General features: G+C 48.0%; 2 protein-coding genes and 1 long non-coding RNA gene across 3 annotated transcripts in view; 2 read left to right on the plus strand and 1 right to left on the minus strand.

The window, feature by feature from the left end:
* The window catches only part of Taf2 (TATA-box binding protein associated factor 2), a 50,486-nt gene extending 41,715 nt beyond the window's left edge, over positions 1–8,771 (plus strand). The window contains exons 32-33 of the mRNA XM_089552234.1: positions 3,504–3,708; positions 7,666–8,771. Coding sequence (XP_089408360.1) covers positions 3,504–3,708; positions 7,666–8,114 — 654 coding nt within the window. The 3' untranslated portion in view covers positions 8,115–8,771. The remainder of the gene's footprint in view (positions 1–3,503; positions 3,709–7,665) is intronic.
* Positions 8,772–10,485: 1,714 nt separating this feature from the next.
* Positions 10,486–11,534, minus strand: LOC149335631 (uncharacterized). The gene is made up of 2 exons (XR_016284075.1): positions 10,921–11,534; positions 10,486–10,804 (listed from the first exon to the last, which is right to left on the minus strand). It is a non-coding gene; the product is annotated as an uncharacterized LOC149335631 (long non-coding RNA).
* The window catches only part of LOC149335632 (uncharacterized), a 48,057-nt gene continuing 42,592 nt past the window's right edge, over positions 11,282–16,746 (plus strand). The window contains exon 1 of the mRNA XM_089552220.1: positions 11,282–11,355. Coding sequence (XP_089408346.1) covers positions 11,331–11,355 — 25 coding nt within the window. The 5' untranslated portion in view covers positions 11,282–11,330. The remainder of the gene's footprint in view (positions 11,356–16,746) is intronic.

The raw sequence follows: 16,746 nt of genomic DNA on the forward strand, positions 1-16,746 counted from the left end.
GGACCCCCTGCAAATGGCGCTTCTCCGCCTGGCGGCCGCTCTTCGATCACTTCTCGCGCGCGGAGACCGGTCGGCTGTACGCGGCCTTGGGGTCCCGCTAACAGAGCAGGCGCTGTAAAACCCCGTTACTAGATGAACGAGGGGGTGTGCCCGTGGGTGACCTTCGGTATCTTGTACTCATTTTCCGCGCCGCATCGCTGTCGTGCGGTGAAGCCAACCTAACTAAAGCCTGTCGGTTGCACTCGCCTGCTGTGCCTCGATCGCCTCGCTGCTGGTGGCGTTGCGGACGCCAACTGTACCTTAATTTTAGCGAAAGATTATTCTATTTATAGTGTACTGGTGACAGGAATAGACCTCTTGTGATAGGCAGTAGCTAGTTCCAAAGCACCGTCCGCTGCAGCTTGGATGCGAAGCTAGTTAGGCCTACCAACGCCTAGCGAGCGGTGCGCTTATCAATGCTTAGCGAGCGGTTCGCTGCGAATGCGCTGCCGCGTGGCACGTCACTGCAAGGAATGCGCACCCTATTCTTGCATCTAGGTTTCCGATAAGCATGTACATGCCCAGCCAAGTTAGGTATATCTGGGTTCAACTGTATCAAGTAAGCGTTAGCACTGAGGCAGTTGCCTTCTACTGGAGGTGCGCATTTCCTAAGAATCGAAAGGGTGTTCATTGCTCATTTCAACAAATTTTATTTGGTGATGTGCTTACAATTAGGAGTTATAGTGGTTAGGAGATATAGATATGATGGACACTAGCCACTTTACAGTAGTACTAAATTAGAAAATTGAAACAAATTACCCCTGTAATGAAATACCTGGTCTATAACATAAGGATCCGAGCTGTAAAAACTGCAAATAGCTTTCGTTTGTCCTTGAACTTGCTCAGGTACCATATTTACCAGACTCTAACATGCCCCCCCCCTCCCTTCTTGCAAACAGCTACAACAGCCCCATCATCATAATTTTCACAATATGCCAGTTGGGCCTTTCTGTGCCAGCAGTTGGCATGGTTGGCATCTTGGAGGTGTTAAGCCAGGGCCACATATATTGCTGCATATAAATTGACCCGTCTTTTTTTTCTTCTTTACAAAAGTGACTGCCCAAAATATGTCGGAAACATGGGTTGCATGCACCTCGTGCTGGTGCCTGCTCCTGCCAAGATGCATGGAGCACCACATGCAAAAAAAAAAACAAAACAAAAAAAAAACGCATCATGAATTTTTTTGCAAATTAATCCCACCAATGAAAATTCAGTCTATGCGTTATTTACCGGCTATCCCATGGTTGCAGAAGCTTTCCGAGATTAGCGGTAGGTAGCAGGAGGAAACAAAGCTTTCGGTTAGTGATTTTGCTTCCGACAATCGTCAGTGTGCGCGTCATGCCAGAATCTTAAACTACAGTACCGTTAGCAATATGTCTTGCCACTTACTAGGCTGGTTAGCTGGGCTGTAAGCGAATGTGGAAGATGTGTTCATGAGTTATCTCCGTTGATCTCCATTTGCCGTCAGCTGTTGGTCTTGTATGTGCATTGTTATGGGCCTGTTGCTTCGAGGTGCGCTCTTTGCGATGTCAACGAAGAGTGGCTGTGTAAGAGGGTGACAGGGAGTAACACAGACGCAGATATGAACATTCTAAGGCTTCTGCACAAAATTGTGCTTTTTTCATTTTCACAAACAAGACTGGCAGGTGCGCTTTAGATAGAACCGGGAGTGCCTTAGAATTGGGTAGAATTGAGTGTGTGCAGTGTATCTGTTCCTCGGAGATCTGCAGGAGTGCCCTTTTCCGACATGTCTTTCAAAGCAAGCTAATAGTGCCTGCCAGAGATGCAGGAGGCTTGCTGGAAGGTAACTCTCTGCAAAAAGCCGTCCCTGTCTAAAATTTCTGCGGTCGCGCTGCTGCTTTGGCAGGATTTAAATGCTCAAATCTCGGATTTGAGCATTTTTGGTAGAACAGCTTTAGCGGCCACATTGCCTTTTTCCAAGTTTTAGGTTTTTGGGGTTTAATGTCCCAAAGTGACTCAGGCTGTGAGGGACGACGTAGTGGAGGGCTTGGAAATTTCGACCTCCTGGGGTTCTTTAATGCGCACTGGCATCACACAGTACACGGACCTCTAACATTGCACCTCCATCGAAATACGACCACCGCGGCCGGGGTCAAACCTGCGTGCCTCAGGTCAGCAGCCGAGCACCATAACATGCACTGAGCCATTGTGGCAGCTTCCTTTTTCGGAAGTTGTTGCAGATATCAGTACGAATGACGCAACGGTGGACTAATTCAGCCATGTGAATCATGTGAAACAAGTGCCGTTCATGTGACGAGATACCAAGCATTTCCAGATGTTACATTGAAACAGCTACCTGGATGCTATCGGCAGCAAATGTTTGAGATGCGAGTGTGGAAAAAAAAATTAATTTTGGTGCAGTCATGCAATCCAATTGCCTGTAAAACGTCACGGTATGAGAGGGATGTGCATACTCTGCCCATTGACAGCAATACCACGTGACGGCGTCACAGGGCAGAGCTAATGGAATTTTTCCCCCGAGACCTTAAACTTTTGCGGCTGATGTTACGTCTCAAGTATGTGTGAGGCATGTTTAAAGAATAGGCCTGCGTATTTATTTCACGTTTACTATGTTTTAAGACAGTATTGCCGATTCTTTGTTCTGCATTTGCGGATTTAAAGATTTTCCATTGTGTAAAATTATAATTGCCATTCATAAACTTCATTACAATTGCCATTCATAAACATTCAGGAATGATCATATTTTACTAACTTTTATTATGCAGCGCTAGCAATAGTTCGTAACTTTTATAAGACACTTTCGTTGCCTGGGCTTTAAAATGCAACACTTTAACGGCTTCAATGCAGGCTACGTGGCTGGAAAGGAAGAGTAGGCCCTGCAGTCTTTTCCAAACCTGTTGCATTTAAGTCATTGGAGGGCCTTTGTTCTGAAAGAGCCCACAAAGTGGACATGTCTGAATCTGTGTGCATTTCTTTCTCCGAGAAGTGGCGAACAGAGACCTCCACCACGGCACCTCCTTCTCTTTTTCTTCTTTCACTCCCACCTTCCTCCCTTCCCTTACGGCGCGGTTCAGGTGTCCGCCGAGATATGTGAGACTGATACTGCGCCATTTCCTTTCCTGAAAAGCCAGTTTACAGTCTCCAGCACCGTGGCACTGTTAGTTGCGTAGAAGATCGCAGCAGCTTTAAATCCAATCACAGGCGGCGGTTTCTGCTTTTGAACACTTCAATATCAACCGTTAGCGCGTAGCAATTGTTCGAGCAGTGTTCACATTTAGCATTGCATGTGTGATCGCTATGGCAGGTACAGGTTGAGCCAAGGTGACATAACAGGAAAGGCGCATCATCTGTTTATCACGCAGCCGTCATGTCCAACATTTGGGGCTCAAACACACTGGTGCAAACTGAAATGGACACTTCCAGAATACGGAATCTTGGTATCGTTCCGCTCGAGGCCTCATGTGCCTTCTTTTGTTCCTCAGGAGCCGCCGCTTGCCGTGCCAGTGCTGCAGGAGCAGCCAACGCCGCCGCCACCACCGCCAATGGTGGTACAGCCGGCGGTGCAGAGGGAGGCCTCTCACAGCAGCGGCGAGTTTGGTCTGGTCACTGCACCCGTGGTACCCATTCAGCCGGTTGACATCACCTACTCCGACGACTCGCAGTCCAAGTCCCTTCCGGGGCTCACAGGTGAGCGGGCGTGTTGTTCCTCGTCACCCGCTTTGTTTGCCAGGTAACTCGCGGACAAAAGGACCTTAATGCAGTGCTACGTGGTGCTTGTTAGGAATACCGAGGATAACTCTATCCAGTTTTTGTTCTTGCAAAGATTGATTGCACGTTTGTTTTTTCCGATTTGTCGGGTAGTGAAAGGCGCAATTACTGCTGAGAAAAATCGGATTTTGAAATGGAATGTTTTTTTCCTGCCACTTTATCCAAACACAGAATGACGGTGGTGAAAAGGGACTCTGTGGCCACACCCACAGAGTGAATGCGTAATTGAGTGCGGCCTAGCCTAATTGATCCATGACCACAAGAATGGTGTTTGCGTGATCGCAGTGTGCATGTGAAAATGGCACCTGGTGACAATGTCTGTATTACATTCTGAGGGCCTCTTCTAGCTTATAACTGGTCCATTTTCAGTGGAAGTAGTCTCCGAGCGCATTTCTCCCCAGAAATTCTTGAGAGGTGGACATTTGTCAACCAAGGGTGGGGGGTGGAAGGGGTGATTTCCTTTTATTCTTAAGCTTGGCCCAGAAATCATTACACCTTCCAGTTGCCTAGCAGAGGGTCAATGGCCTGGGAGAGCCAAACAGCACACAAGTGTGCACCACGGCATCGTCGGCGTTCTAGGCACTTCGTCGTCCCAGCATTCGTAGCAATATATAGGAGATGCATACTGATGGATAAGATGGAGATGGCTAGGAGATGGATGCAGCTTATTTTTTTAAAAGCGGTAATGGTAGAGAAGAACCTCATTTGTTATTTTCTTCACTCGCCCTCCTCCCCCACCCTACAAAAGAAAAAGAAAGAAACTTGCGAGCTGGGAAACTTTCAGACTGAGCACAGCAAAAAACGGAGCCGTAGCAGCGCATTGAAAGCGAGGTGATTTGAACCTCGGCGTATGAAAAAATCGTACATCGGCGCCTAGCGTTTATTTATTTAAAGCAAGTGAAAATACACATCTCCAGAAATTTCGAGACTCAGTGGCTCCCACGATCATCACTTGCAACAGTTTTATATACGCAAAACGTCCTGAATGTCTTGCGATGGCACTCCACATCTGCTGGAGCAGCTGTCTGCAGAAGGGAGGGAGCCCGCGGCAAGGAGGGAAAGTGTGAGGAGTGAGCAAGGTTGCAGCACGCGTGTGCTTCCGCACTGTTTTCGCGAATGCCACGTTAATTCAACACAGTTTGCGTCTGTTAGAACGAAGAGGCAGTTTGACGCTGCAGAGGACAGGAAAGCTAGGGGGTGAAAAAAAAAAAAAAAAGGCTCGGAGCCAAGCAGCACCACTGCATCTCAAACATTGCTGCTTGTGCGCTGTCTTTCACAGCATAGGGTGCGTTCCAATACCCCCGAGTAGATGTCTACTTAGACGTCTTGCCGGACAGCCGCCATTTTGAGACGCGTTCCATTTTTCACGAAGCCGTCCAAGAAGACTGCTTCGCCGAAGTCCACATCGATGCAGGCTAACTTCCTGTCTAAAGATGGCGGAGCAGCTGGTGCAGTCGGAGCTGAGTGAGCCGTGCTCCATTGGCGGGCACTGGAGCCCGGAGACGCACCATCTTTCAAGTGTCAGTCATTCCGTTAAGATGATTTTTATAGGAACTGGCGGCAAATAAAGCCGTCTTTGTGGACTTACGATTATATTTGTGAATCGCGCGAGAGGAAATCGTGCGGGTGAGATCGTCTGCTATGCAGGTGAGATCGTCTGCTGAAGCGGTAGCGATGAACGCATCATTATTGCAGAAAAAAAAATAAAATAAGAACTAGAAAACTACTAACAGCGCGCTTTTAACTTGTTTTATTAAGAATTTTTAAGAACATAGGAGTGCAACTATTCGAAAATGTTAGTTCGGTTTGTATGCCGCAAGGCGGCGCGTGAAGTAGACACGTTCCAATATGTAGACATGTAGACGGCTTCCTAGACGTCACACTAGACGTCTTGTCGGACGTCTAGAGAATTGGAACGCACCCATAGTTTCGTTTTTGCAGAGAGAGTGCAGGACCGGCATGCAGTACGGTCACTCTTTGCTGCTTCTTCGTGCTCCCAAGCTAGTAACCAAAAGCAGAACGGAATACCTGTGCTTGACTACACAGCAGGCAGAGGCATGGCATTGTCGCCAGCGACCATATGGCCGCACTGAACCATTTTCCTGCATGTATACTACAGCCCGTGCAGTTTCGATGAAGTCGTAGCGACTCGTAGTCGTAGCAGTGGGCGAGTCTGCTGAGCAGGGCAGTGATTGGTGTAGTTCGTTGTCAGATTGGGTGCCCTCTGATGCCAGCCATGATCTAATTGAGCGACGGGCGGGTGATCGCACTCTTGGGTGGCCAGCTGGACTCGTGGGTGGCAGCACTTAGGGGAGACCTTTGCCTCTCCGTCATTAGAGCTAGGCAGTCAGCCCATACATTTCTCCTCAATCTTTCTCTTTAAAGGAGAAAAAAAAAAAGAAATTGTTTTGAGGAAAGAAGACTCGGTAACAGTCACTTCTTGGTGGACTCCTCAACTGTGTGAAAGAAGGAAAGAGAGAAAGAGGCTCCTTAGTGGAGGGCTCTGGAATAATTTTGACCACCCGGGGTCCGCTAAACGTCTCTGCTGCTTCCAAGGCACATCTGGGATGCACTGGGAGAGAAGGAATGGACATCCTTTTGCAAGTTTAGGGGGGAAGATGGCTTTCAGCAAAAATTTTTTTATTTCTTTATGTATTTGCATGAAATTTTTTGAGCACGCTAAAAATAATGACTACTCTGACAAAATTTCACTGTTATACCTCCGGAAATTTGTTTTCTTGTATATTTTTTTCCTGAATCTTGTGAAGAGGCTGTGGAGTTAAGTGTGGCGGGAGGCTAGTTCAGCATTCTTTGTGTTCCTACTGGGGTGCTACAGGTAAAGACATTCTTAGAATTTTATTTATTTTTTTGCAAAGCGCAAGTTTTGGTTTTGAGTTTTTGTGATGCAGTGTCCGTTGACGCATCTAGGGTGCGAAGAAAGTTTCATACAGGAAATCTAAGCTTCACAAATTCGAAGAGCAGAGAATGTCTTGACCTGCAGTATGGCCCCAGGAGTGAAACAAAACAAACGCGGTCAAAATAGGCAAAACAGTCGCGAAGAAATCTGCTCCACAAGACGAGAAAACTGTTGGGAAGAAGAACGCCCATAGTTAAAGCAATTTTTATAAAGCAATTTCTTTTAGTGTACTTGCAAGTCAATTTTAGGAATGAAAAAATGAGGCATACAAGCGGATGCTACAGTTTTCAAGAAATCAATTTTTTGGCCAATTATTTGGGACTTCAAAGCCATGTGCCCTCGTAAGCAATAGGTTCCACTGCCATTGCCCCAGTTGCAGAAGCACTAAGCACTGATTGGGAAGCACTAAGAGGCTGTATAGAGAGATGGTGGAGTGTCCTAGAGCTGGAGGCCATCATACCTCTACATTGAAAAACCATGAAGAGGGTTGAGCTTGGCTAAGCAGGACCAAAATGGGCAGCTGTTAAAACATTGGGTTTGCATATAATGGGGCTTATGGCGGTAATCCAAGCAGTCTAGTTATGGTGCGCAACTGTGAAATTTAATAGGTAGCCACTTTTTTTTTTTGGGGGGGGGGCAAATACTGTAGCTCAGGTGGCTTGCTCCTTTCCTACCTTTATTCACGAGTTTAACAAACCATTGAACAAAATTAAAGCAGAAGTTTCAACTGGAATGTCTCTTTCTTGCAGTTTGACGGTATGAATGTAGCTTCCAAAGGATGCATAACCTGTTCATTCCTAAGCAGATGCCTCCAAACTCCGTACATTCTATAGTAGTTCGGTGCACAGGGATAGCTCGGGAACTTTTGGCTTCAGAGGCGCCAGTAACCATTTTAATGTGTTACTTTTTTTTTTTTCCTCCTGATGCATCTGCCAAAAAATTATTTCTTGCTCTTACAGGAGCTTCGACTCATCACCAGCCAACAGGCTTCGACTCGAGCATGTTCAAAATGGGCACCCCACTTCCAGAAGCCACACCTGTGCAGCCACCAGCCGCGCACACAGACCTCATCCCCACACCAGTGCCACCACCGTACCCGTCCACCGTGGTGCCGACTGTCACGTTCCCGCTTGTCGCGACACCATCGACGTCACTCGGAGGGGTGCCTTCCACCGTGGTGGGCGGTGAAGCGGACGACATGGGCAGCAGCAGTGTCAGTTCCAAGGTGCACAAGGACAAAAAGAAGAAGAAAAAGAAAGACAAGAAGCACAAGCACAAGCACAAGCACCGCAGCCATGACCGGCTGCTGGAGAAGGAGCGCTTCTACAGCTCGGGCGGCAGCACCAACCAGTCACCAGCACCGTTCGGAGGTGGCGCTTCGGGGAGCCCCCAGCACGAGATCATCTGAGGGCAGATCCCACTTCTCAGTTTAGAGCTGCATCTTTTCCCCGGTGCACCATCTCCCTTATTGCGATGATTGTGCAATCTGGTGCACGAGTTTTTTTGTTGGTGCATTCAACACTCAAAGGTAGAGTGTAGAGGAGGAAAACAGCCCAGTGGACCGAAGGCTAGCAGTCAACCATGTAATGCACGCAAGAAAAAGGCCGTCTATGAATTAAATTTAATGGGAGGCATACATTCGGCGACACCTGGTGGTAGGGAATGCAAGCTTTCCAGCAGCCATGGCAGCCCTGATAGAAAGTCAGTTTCCTTTCCGGCCTCCAGATGTCATCAGCGTGCAAGTGGTACATCACTGTCCGCTTCTTTGGTGTGTGGAGTTCTCTTGTATATATGTTCTTGTTTTGTAAGTGGTTTAAGGCAAGTTGTTATGAATCCACCAACAATGCATTCTCAAACCACATGGACTAGCGTGCATCCTCACCGTGGAGCAAATAGAGGGCGCTCCAAGCCATTTTTTGTAGTTCAGTGTAAGCGCACATTGTGGACTGCATTTGACATCATTGTATGGAATACGCATACTGGGGCAGTTTTTCAGAGCACATCTGAGAGCTTGGGGCAAATGTTGTGAAAGTGTATAATAAATAAATTGTGTTCACCTACTGCATACGAGGTAAGCCTGGTCCTGTTTTTCAGTCATATGGATCACCTTTTGAAAATGTCGTTCACCGGACTAAAGAGCTCAGCTTCTGCTTGCAGGGACAGTTGAGCATTTAAACATTTGAATGGATGGTCTGCACTGTGGAACAGTTACCTAACCGGGAAGGATGGTTTGGTTAGTATTGGTAACAGCAGTGTCTTGCATTATTCCTGGAGTATGGCATGGGGGAAGGACCTACCTCCTTTATTGCAACGGACACAAAAGGATTTCAGATAAGTATTGGAATATCAGGGCATCTTTTGCACAAATTAGTGCATAGGTCAGCTCACAAATGTAATGGTACTTTGCAAGCACACAATATTAAAGTATTTAGAGAAACTTTTCTCCTTGCACAGCCAGCTTGTGGATGAACACGAGCAATGACAGAACTGCAGGAACGACGACATAGGATCGTCATGCTGTACCTTTATTAAAGGTACACTGAAGAGGATCCTGAGCTCGTCCTTTTACAGCGGGAACTCGATCTGCACGCTCTGAGCATTCTTAGTCACTTCCGAGTTATTGTCCTATGCAGCTGATTTCACTATTAAATCGAACGTCCTTGCTCCCACCCTTTTTTTTTTTAACTCGCTTCCAAAAACAGGAGTCTGCAAACGCATGGGGTGCTTTTCAGCCAGACTCGTGGTGGCTTGATGCTCTGCCACTGACTGAGTGATATCTAGAGTTTGGTGGAAGCCAAGGGCCCATGCGTATTTTTATTTCCGTGGGCCTAATTTGCGGCTATGTAGTGTGCGACAAACTATTTACTCACAAAAACCTAAAAAACAAAGCGGAAGCGAAGCCGCCACGCGACTGGCTCCACTTGTATGTTGACTCCTACAAGGGAGCTGGGACATTTAATCTGATTTAATAGGGAAATCGGCCGCACAGGATAATAATTTGGAAGTTTCTAAGAATCCTTGTAGTGTGTATCGAGTTGCCGCGGTAAAAAGACTATTTCAGATTCCTCTCGAGTGCACCTAAATCATTCCAGCACAGTCTGCTTGGAGCCCTGCTGTTGCACTATATCGGAAGTGGCTCTTGGCCAAATTGAAACTTGTGTTAAAGCGGCATTGTGGAAGCACCAATGTCATGGTGGCTGCTACCTTGACAAACCAAGCATTGGGCAACTCTTCGAGGCTGGTCAGGAGAAGAGTAGGGGGGAGGGGGGTACTTGTACAGTACATGGGGCAAATAAAGTTTCCCCATAAAAAAAAATCTCGTCTGGTGGGGGGGGGGACACCCCAATATATCCGCCCCTTCAGTGGAACCTGCTTATCGCCGCGTGCATCATGAAAGCCATACGTGGTGCACGATTATGGCGCTCTTGACGTCATGAGCGAGCCATCCAATCTCTCTCGAGTTCGCAGTCTTGCGCCCTAAAGCGATACGCGATTGGTTAGTTCTAGCTGCATCGGTGCGCAGGTTCCTTACGCTAACGCGTCGCCACGAAAGAAATGTTAATCGCACTTTCTTCTTTGAATATAGCAAGCATCGGAGCTCAAAACACGCAAAATGCATGCTGCGCAGCAAATAGGCGACTGTACTACTGTAAGCTTGCACATAAAAGCGCACCGGAACATGTCGTCTTCTGAGCAATACTTAACGTCATCAAATTAAAGGTCGCACTTCACTTTTGACACCGACTCGTCCTCGCACAATAATACACAGCAACAGCACGATGTTTTCAACTCACATTTTTTTTTTTTAAAGGCGAGCGAGCATGAAAACTCCGCCAGTCCATATTACAGCCTGCTACACAAAACAGCTGTGAAGACCTAAAAATAAAATGAAACGAGAGAAAAGCTAATAGCGTAGGACTTTGGAATATTCCAGCCACACATGAAAAATACACACGTAGCATAATGTCGGCTCAGCCAGGCTTTACTTGCCTTTTTACCACGTTCACTGCCAAGAGAGCACTGCCGCAACGCTGAACAAAGGGTAGCCGGCAGCCCCACGCTGCTTTACTACCGACTCAATGCGGTACACCACGGTTCCTGGCGGCAGAGTCGCACAAACGTTACATAGCCTTGCAGTGGAGAGCGCACAGAAGCATACACACAGCAAAATCTGAGGCCTGGAGAGCAGCTAGATCAGATGAAAAAGCACAGACCTTAATTTCAAGCATCTGCAACGCTCACAGCTGGCCGCTTTAACGCACGCCACGCACGCTGATAGGTCAGTCCGTGGTTTCAACATAACCGAAGGGTAGGAACGTTGCGGCAACACAGACATTAAAATGCTGGCGTTTGAAACGTTCGTTTAGAACGGTCTCGGCCAAAATTGAGCTGTTGAGTGAGGCCAAACAGCACTTCTTTGATCATATCGTACACTACCAAATACACACGTTTACGAACGACTACGCCCAACCACGAGTAGCAGAACGCAGCAGCCGACGCCAAGCGGTGCCTGAATCGGAACGTTCCCATGATGCCTGCTGATTAAATAACGCATGCGCACTGGGGTCATTGCAAATGGCGGATTGTGTTATTGTTCCATGGCGCACATCACGGGGATAAAATTATGCTCGAAAAAATATCTCAAGCAGGTGAGTTGACGTTCCTTTTGCTTCCACGCCGCACCGGTTAGGAAGTAGGTTTTGCACAGACCGCTTTTTTGTCCGCTACGACGCTGCAAAAGGGCTGATCACCGCCGAGATCCGCGGGTGTTCAGACGATTTTTGCCATCGACCCATTTGAGCCTTTTGAAAATCGTCGCTCGCGTTGACGAAACAGTTTCGATACGTCATTGCCTTTGAGTCTGGTGCCAGCCGTACACCGTAGGCAGCGTTTCAGCCGCGGTTGACCTCTGTGCGGAGCGAGAAAGTTGTGTTCGGCACGGCAACTTCGAATCAGTTCCACTCCCCCCCTCCTCCTGTTTGTTGCGTTGGCTGGACGGGGACCGCAGAAGCCTAGGCACTGTTAGGCTTAGCTGGAGCCCGATTTTTATCCCGTATCGCGAACGAAAACGCTTGCAAACTGCCGCCAACGCGTCGCGCACTGTCGACAGTGTTTTGGGGAACGCCAATGTGGGGCGATCGCGGTCCCAGCATGGCATGAGGCCCAATGTCGTTCCGGCCGCGCGGAGCGATTCACAGCTCAGATGTGATGCACGGCTCATCTGTTCGGTAACCTTCAGCAACCAAAACCAGCAATCGCTGCGATATGCGCGCCGGACAGGAGGAACCCGACAGCAGAATCACGCGAGCAGCACCGCCACACTCGTTTTGCAACCTTTTTCGCGCAGAAAGTTGCATTTTTCGGCGTCCTTCACCACGAAACCGATAGCTCGGCGCTAGGCAAAACCCCGCGACGCTTGTTAACTCCTCAGAAGAGCCGCTGTGTTCCCGGCGCATTAAATACGTGCTGCGTGTCGCATGTTTCATGCGTGTGCATTGCAAGGTTTCTGCGTGCGTTGCCAGTTTGTCCGAGCGCGCTTGGCGCTGCGGGCAACATACGTGCGCTGTCGGGCAGGTCCGCTCTTACGGGACCCCCATCGATTTTGAGCGACACGGGACGGTGTTAGGCCTACTTCCCTACTAGTCCTAGCGTTAGACGTGCGGCGGCCACCGCCGCTGGTCATCTTCACTGCCGTCGATTCCGAGTGCCCGGCGCCGGCGCCCGGGCTCTCGCCGCGTGTGCGGACGCGTCGCTCGACCCGCGACGTCGCCGGATGGCGACGTGCGGCTGTCCTGTCGGACGCGGCCGGCGCCAGCCCGAACTCGGTTTCGGGGTCCGCAAATTGCGCGTCGCGCGGGGTCGCCTCTCCTCCGGTCGCTCACAGCTTTTCGCCGTCGCATCCCTCGCGCTCGGTTGGCCGTTCGCTCGTGTAGGTGCTTTCGCATTGTTGGAAAAGGGTGCCCGGGAGCTCCGATAACTATTTTAAAGAGAGTTGTACTTCTTCGGAGCTTCCCCCCTTTTTCTTTCTTGCGACTGCGGAAATGCCCCCTTCGGAGGACGTCGTGTGCATGGTTCCAGCGTGGCCGGGCGCCGCGCTCCATGGTGGGGAGGGGGGGTGCGGACGCTTGATCGGTCGTCGTGTTTCGGAACAAGGTCCGGGCTGCGTCCGGACGGACCTGGGGTCCGCTTTCGAGGAGGAAGAAAAAGCTAGAAAGGATCGTCATAACAGCCGGGCGGAAACGCAGTGTGTTCTCTCCGTTGTGCTCTGCGTCGTTCTGCTGCTGCGTGCTTGACATCCAGGCACGCCCACTTGGCCGAATTAATAACCCGGCTCGCGCCGCGTGCCGCGCCCGGGTATGATCGCCGCTTTGTCGAGGCAGACCCGTCTGCAATTTGGCGCCACTTGAGATGCAAGTTGGACCCCTTTGGCGTTTTTCACATGTGTGCGTATGTGTGCGCGCAGTTCCTTTCCGCTATCTCGCCGGCTGCTTAAATTTATTTTGTGTGCATGTGTGTGTGTGTGTGTCGTACGTCTACTGCAGTTTATGACATTGTCTCTTTGGTTAAAAATTCGCAAACGCTCGCGTGAAATTCCAAACGTGACTGTTTTAGAAATGTATTGATTTCAGTTGATCGTAAAAGGCCCTCGATTCTTTCGAGGCTGTCTGCTGCTATTTCCTCTCGTCATCTTCCTGTACTTGCAAACTAACTTGGATGACATAAGTAACCTATCCTCTTATAGCTGCATGCCCTTGTATGAATGTACGCGCAAGTGAAAATGGGTGCGCTGCGAGCCCCAAGGGTGCATTCCTGTATTTAAATAAAAATTATGCGGTGCTAATGCCTTCAGTTATCTTCACACGGAGCGTTATCCCATCGTCATCAGAAAGCCGTGCACATGCAAATGAGGTTTTGGCACTTTTATGGCATTGGGTAGACGCCTCAGCCGTACAAATTCTCTTGCTCTACTCACACAACAGGGAAGTTCTCCGTGCAGAAGCATATATGGGGGGGGGGGGGGCCTTCAGTCACTTTAATTGACCTCGAGCAGGACAGGAGAGTTGACATGCCAAAGCTTGCGACTGTGAACCAACTTCGTTACGCGACATGGTGCTTTGCAGAAGCCAGACTAATTAAGAAGCCATTAAAATGGTTGGGATACATTCAACCTTGCTGTCAATTTTTGGCAGTTTCGCAACTGCAGAATTGGTCACTAGCAAGGGCAAAGCTTGCCTTGTCATGCGTTTGGCTGTAGCCAAAGGGCACAGCTGTATTTTGAACTGCTGAGATCGAAGCCCGATTGCTGTGCTGCACAGTGCGAAAGCAAATCTGCGAATATCAGAGTGACTTGCATACGCACTTGATGTGCAAAAATTAACCGGGTTGTGAAGCGGAACCGTCCGTCGAGGTTTCTTTCGCCTAAACAGACCAGTGTCATGTGATTTCTCTATTTGGGAAATTAAAGCGTTATGGCTTAATGAGTCAAATTGCTGCGATACTTTATTAGAAAAGTACTGGACCCAGGATAGTGCTGTTCTTGGAAGAAAATGTACATGCTGTGTTTCAGTGGTGTCCATGGAGGGGAAGGCAGTTTCTTTTTCCACTTAATGTGTTGTTTTTAACTCTATTTTTATCGGCGTCCTAAATGCAGCTTTAGTAACGTGTGGAATAGTGATGCCTCTCTTGATGTCTCTCAGAGAATCAAAATAAAAGATTGCATCCTTACAGCTTTTTATCACATGTAACTTGCATTCAGAGATGGAGCGAAAAGTATGCTAAGGAAGGGCATTTAGCAAAATTTGTAACCTTTTGGTCGGTCAAGTTTCTGCGTATGCCAGAATTGTTGCAAATGGCATCATGCACAAATTATTGTCCGAGGTGTGGTGTCATATAATTGGGCATGTGCAAGTATGGCTTAGCAGTGGCAAGATTCCCTAAATCTCGGTGGAAGGCTTGGGTGTGCTGGGTGTGTCTTTGTTAGCAACCTTAACGACCTCAAGGCTGGGAAAAATAAGCCCATTCCATTGATGGGATCTGGGCATGAGCCAGAACGGTTTGTTTACATCTGCATCGCAAAGCAGGAAGTAATGGCCCGAACGTTTTCTCCTGAATGGAAATGCCGCATCTTATGTGGTTTTTTCCAGCTTCAGCCTCATTGTATGCATTCCTCTTGCATTGATGCGGAGTGGACGCAGTTATAAATATCATTCTTGTTTTCACTAATAAGCTTATTGCAGATGCATGGCAGCCAGTGCATTCTTATCCCTTTTTCTTCATCACTCTGTACTTTTGTTTTCTGACTTCTCGCGGTGAAGCATGCTCCAGCCTCATCTTTTAGTCGTTGCTCTCGTTCCTTTTTTAATACACAGATCCATTGCATGGTTTGCATATCTGGTTTTTATTCCACTGTTATGGCAGCACTTAGTGGCAACAGTTCTTGCATTTGCTCTGTAGAGGTCACCTGGATAATCCAGATCCAAGATGCAGTGTAATCCGAGTCCCTAGATCACCTCGATAACGATAAGACCCTCAACACCCTAAGGGGGGCACCGAGAGCAGATCCATCCAGTTTTTATTCTCAGTGAAAATCAATTCTATGGATTTTTTCTGGCCGCGCTGATGCTTGTCCGGTAGCAAAAGATTCATTTCTTGCCGAGAAGAAATTGGATTTATAGCTGGAACGTTTCCTTTCCCGCCACTTGCTTCAGGCACATGGTGTCAAGGGCAAAAAGGGATCCTTGATCACTGCTTGGAAGTGCATAGCAGTGCTTTCCTGCCTCGCTGATCCTGCATGCAAAAAAAAGAAGGTCTTGATGCACCACGGTTGGCTTGTGGAAGGGGGGATACGCATGCCGAAATTGAACTTTATTTAGCTTTCTTTTCTTTTTTTACGTTTATAAAAGCTCTGGCCCAAGAGTGTTTACTTGCACGCTCAACTTCGCCACATGGTTTAATGGAAAAAGAAGATAATGTCTAATGTTGCACTTGTTGGCGCACTGGGTTGGAAAGGTTAACTGTTACCGCTCTCGGTTTGTGATTGGCATTAACGTACACGTCACTCAGAAGACGTAATTCCTTGTCCTCTTTAATATGGAAAGGTTTTATCATTTATGTTATACTTTTTTTTCGGTTCAAACAGCCGTTGTTTCATACAGGCTCGACAAAAGAAGGTGTGAAAAATTCAGCCTCCGTCAGGTTGCTCTGGTGTGGGTTTGCCGGAGACAAAATTGAGAGCATACTGCAGGTGTTTTTTGGAACATTGTTTGGTTCTCAAGTGAACTGGTCGAATAGTGTCAAGGTGGGGAGAGAATCTGGCCTGGCTTGCATGCATGTGCAACGTGCTATTGTGTCACATGAAATGTGTCCTTCGGTTGTTCTGAAATTAAATTTTTCGGAAACTAGCAAACTTGCTGCTTGGAAGTTTGTCTTGGTAGTGCTGTTCTCAGTTTTTTTTTGGGGCAACGCTAGTTTCTTCCAAGGCTTTTCTTCTTGTTTTGATCATTTATTCGTGCACAAGAAGTGTGGGTGGTACTAAATATGTGCAAAATAAGGTACCATGTGCTCTGGACCTCCCATTAGTACTAAATAAAGGTGAACTATAAACAGGTGGCACCATGTGCAGTAAGCTGATTTGCAGTGACGGGGTTGTAAGAAGCATTCGTAAATTTATTAGCAGTTGTGTTGAAATTATCAGTGTTGCAGCAAATGTCCCCGAGGGTGCTATGTGGATCACGACCGATGCTGCATTCGAAGGCTGCATTTTAATTTTGACCATCTGGTGTTCTTTGGCTGTTCTTGTGCCTTAGTCTTTTTGCTTTGTGATGCCTTCGAAATTCAACTCTTTGTGCCTTGCATTGAACTGGTGGTGACCAGTGGCCGTCCAGCAGTGAGGGGGCTGCAGTTTTGAGGTCACTCTGGCTGCTGAACTGTCCGCATTACTTTCGGCGAGTTTCTGAATCACAAAATGGGAAAGGTTTTGTTTTGTAAATGCCTCACATTTAAGCTTCGAGTTATGGACTTGCCGTGATGACTTATAGTTC

The sequence above is a fragment of the Amblyomma mixtum genome, chromosome 7 (assembly GCF_055824585.1).
Source record: "Amblyomma mixtum isolate Tamu chromosome 7, ASM5582458v1, whole genome shotgun sequence".
In the NCBI taxonomy this organism is placed as follows: domain Eukaryota; kingdom Metazoa; phylum Arthropoda; class Arachnida; order Ixodida; family Ixodidae; genus Amblyomma; species Amblyomma mixtum.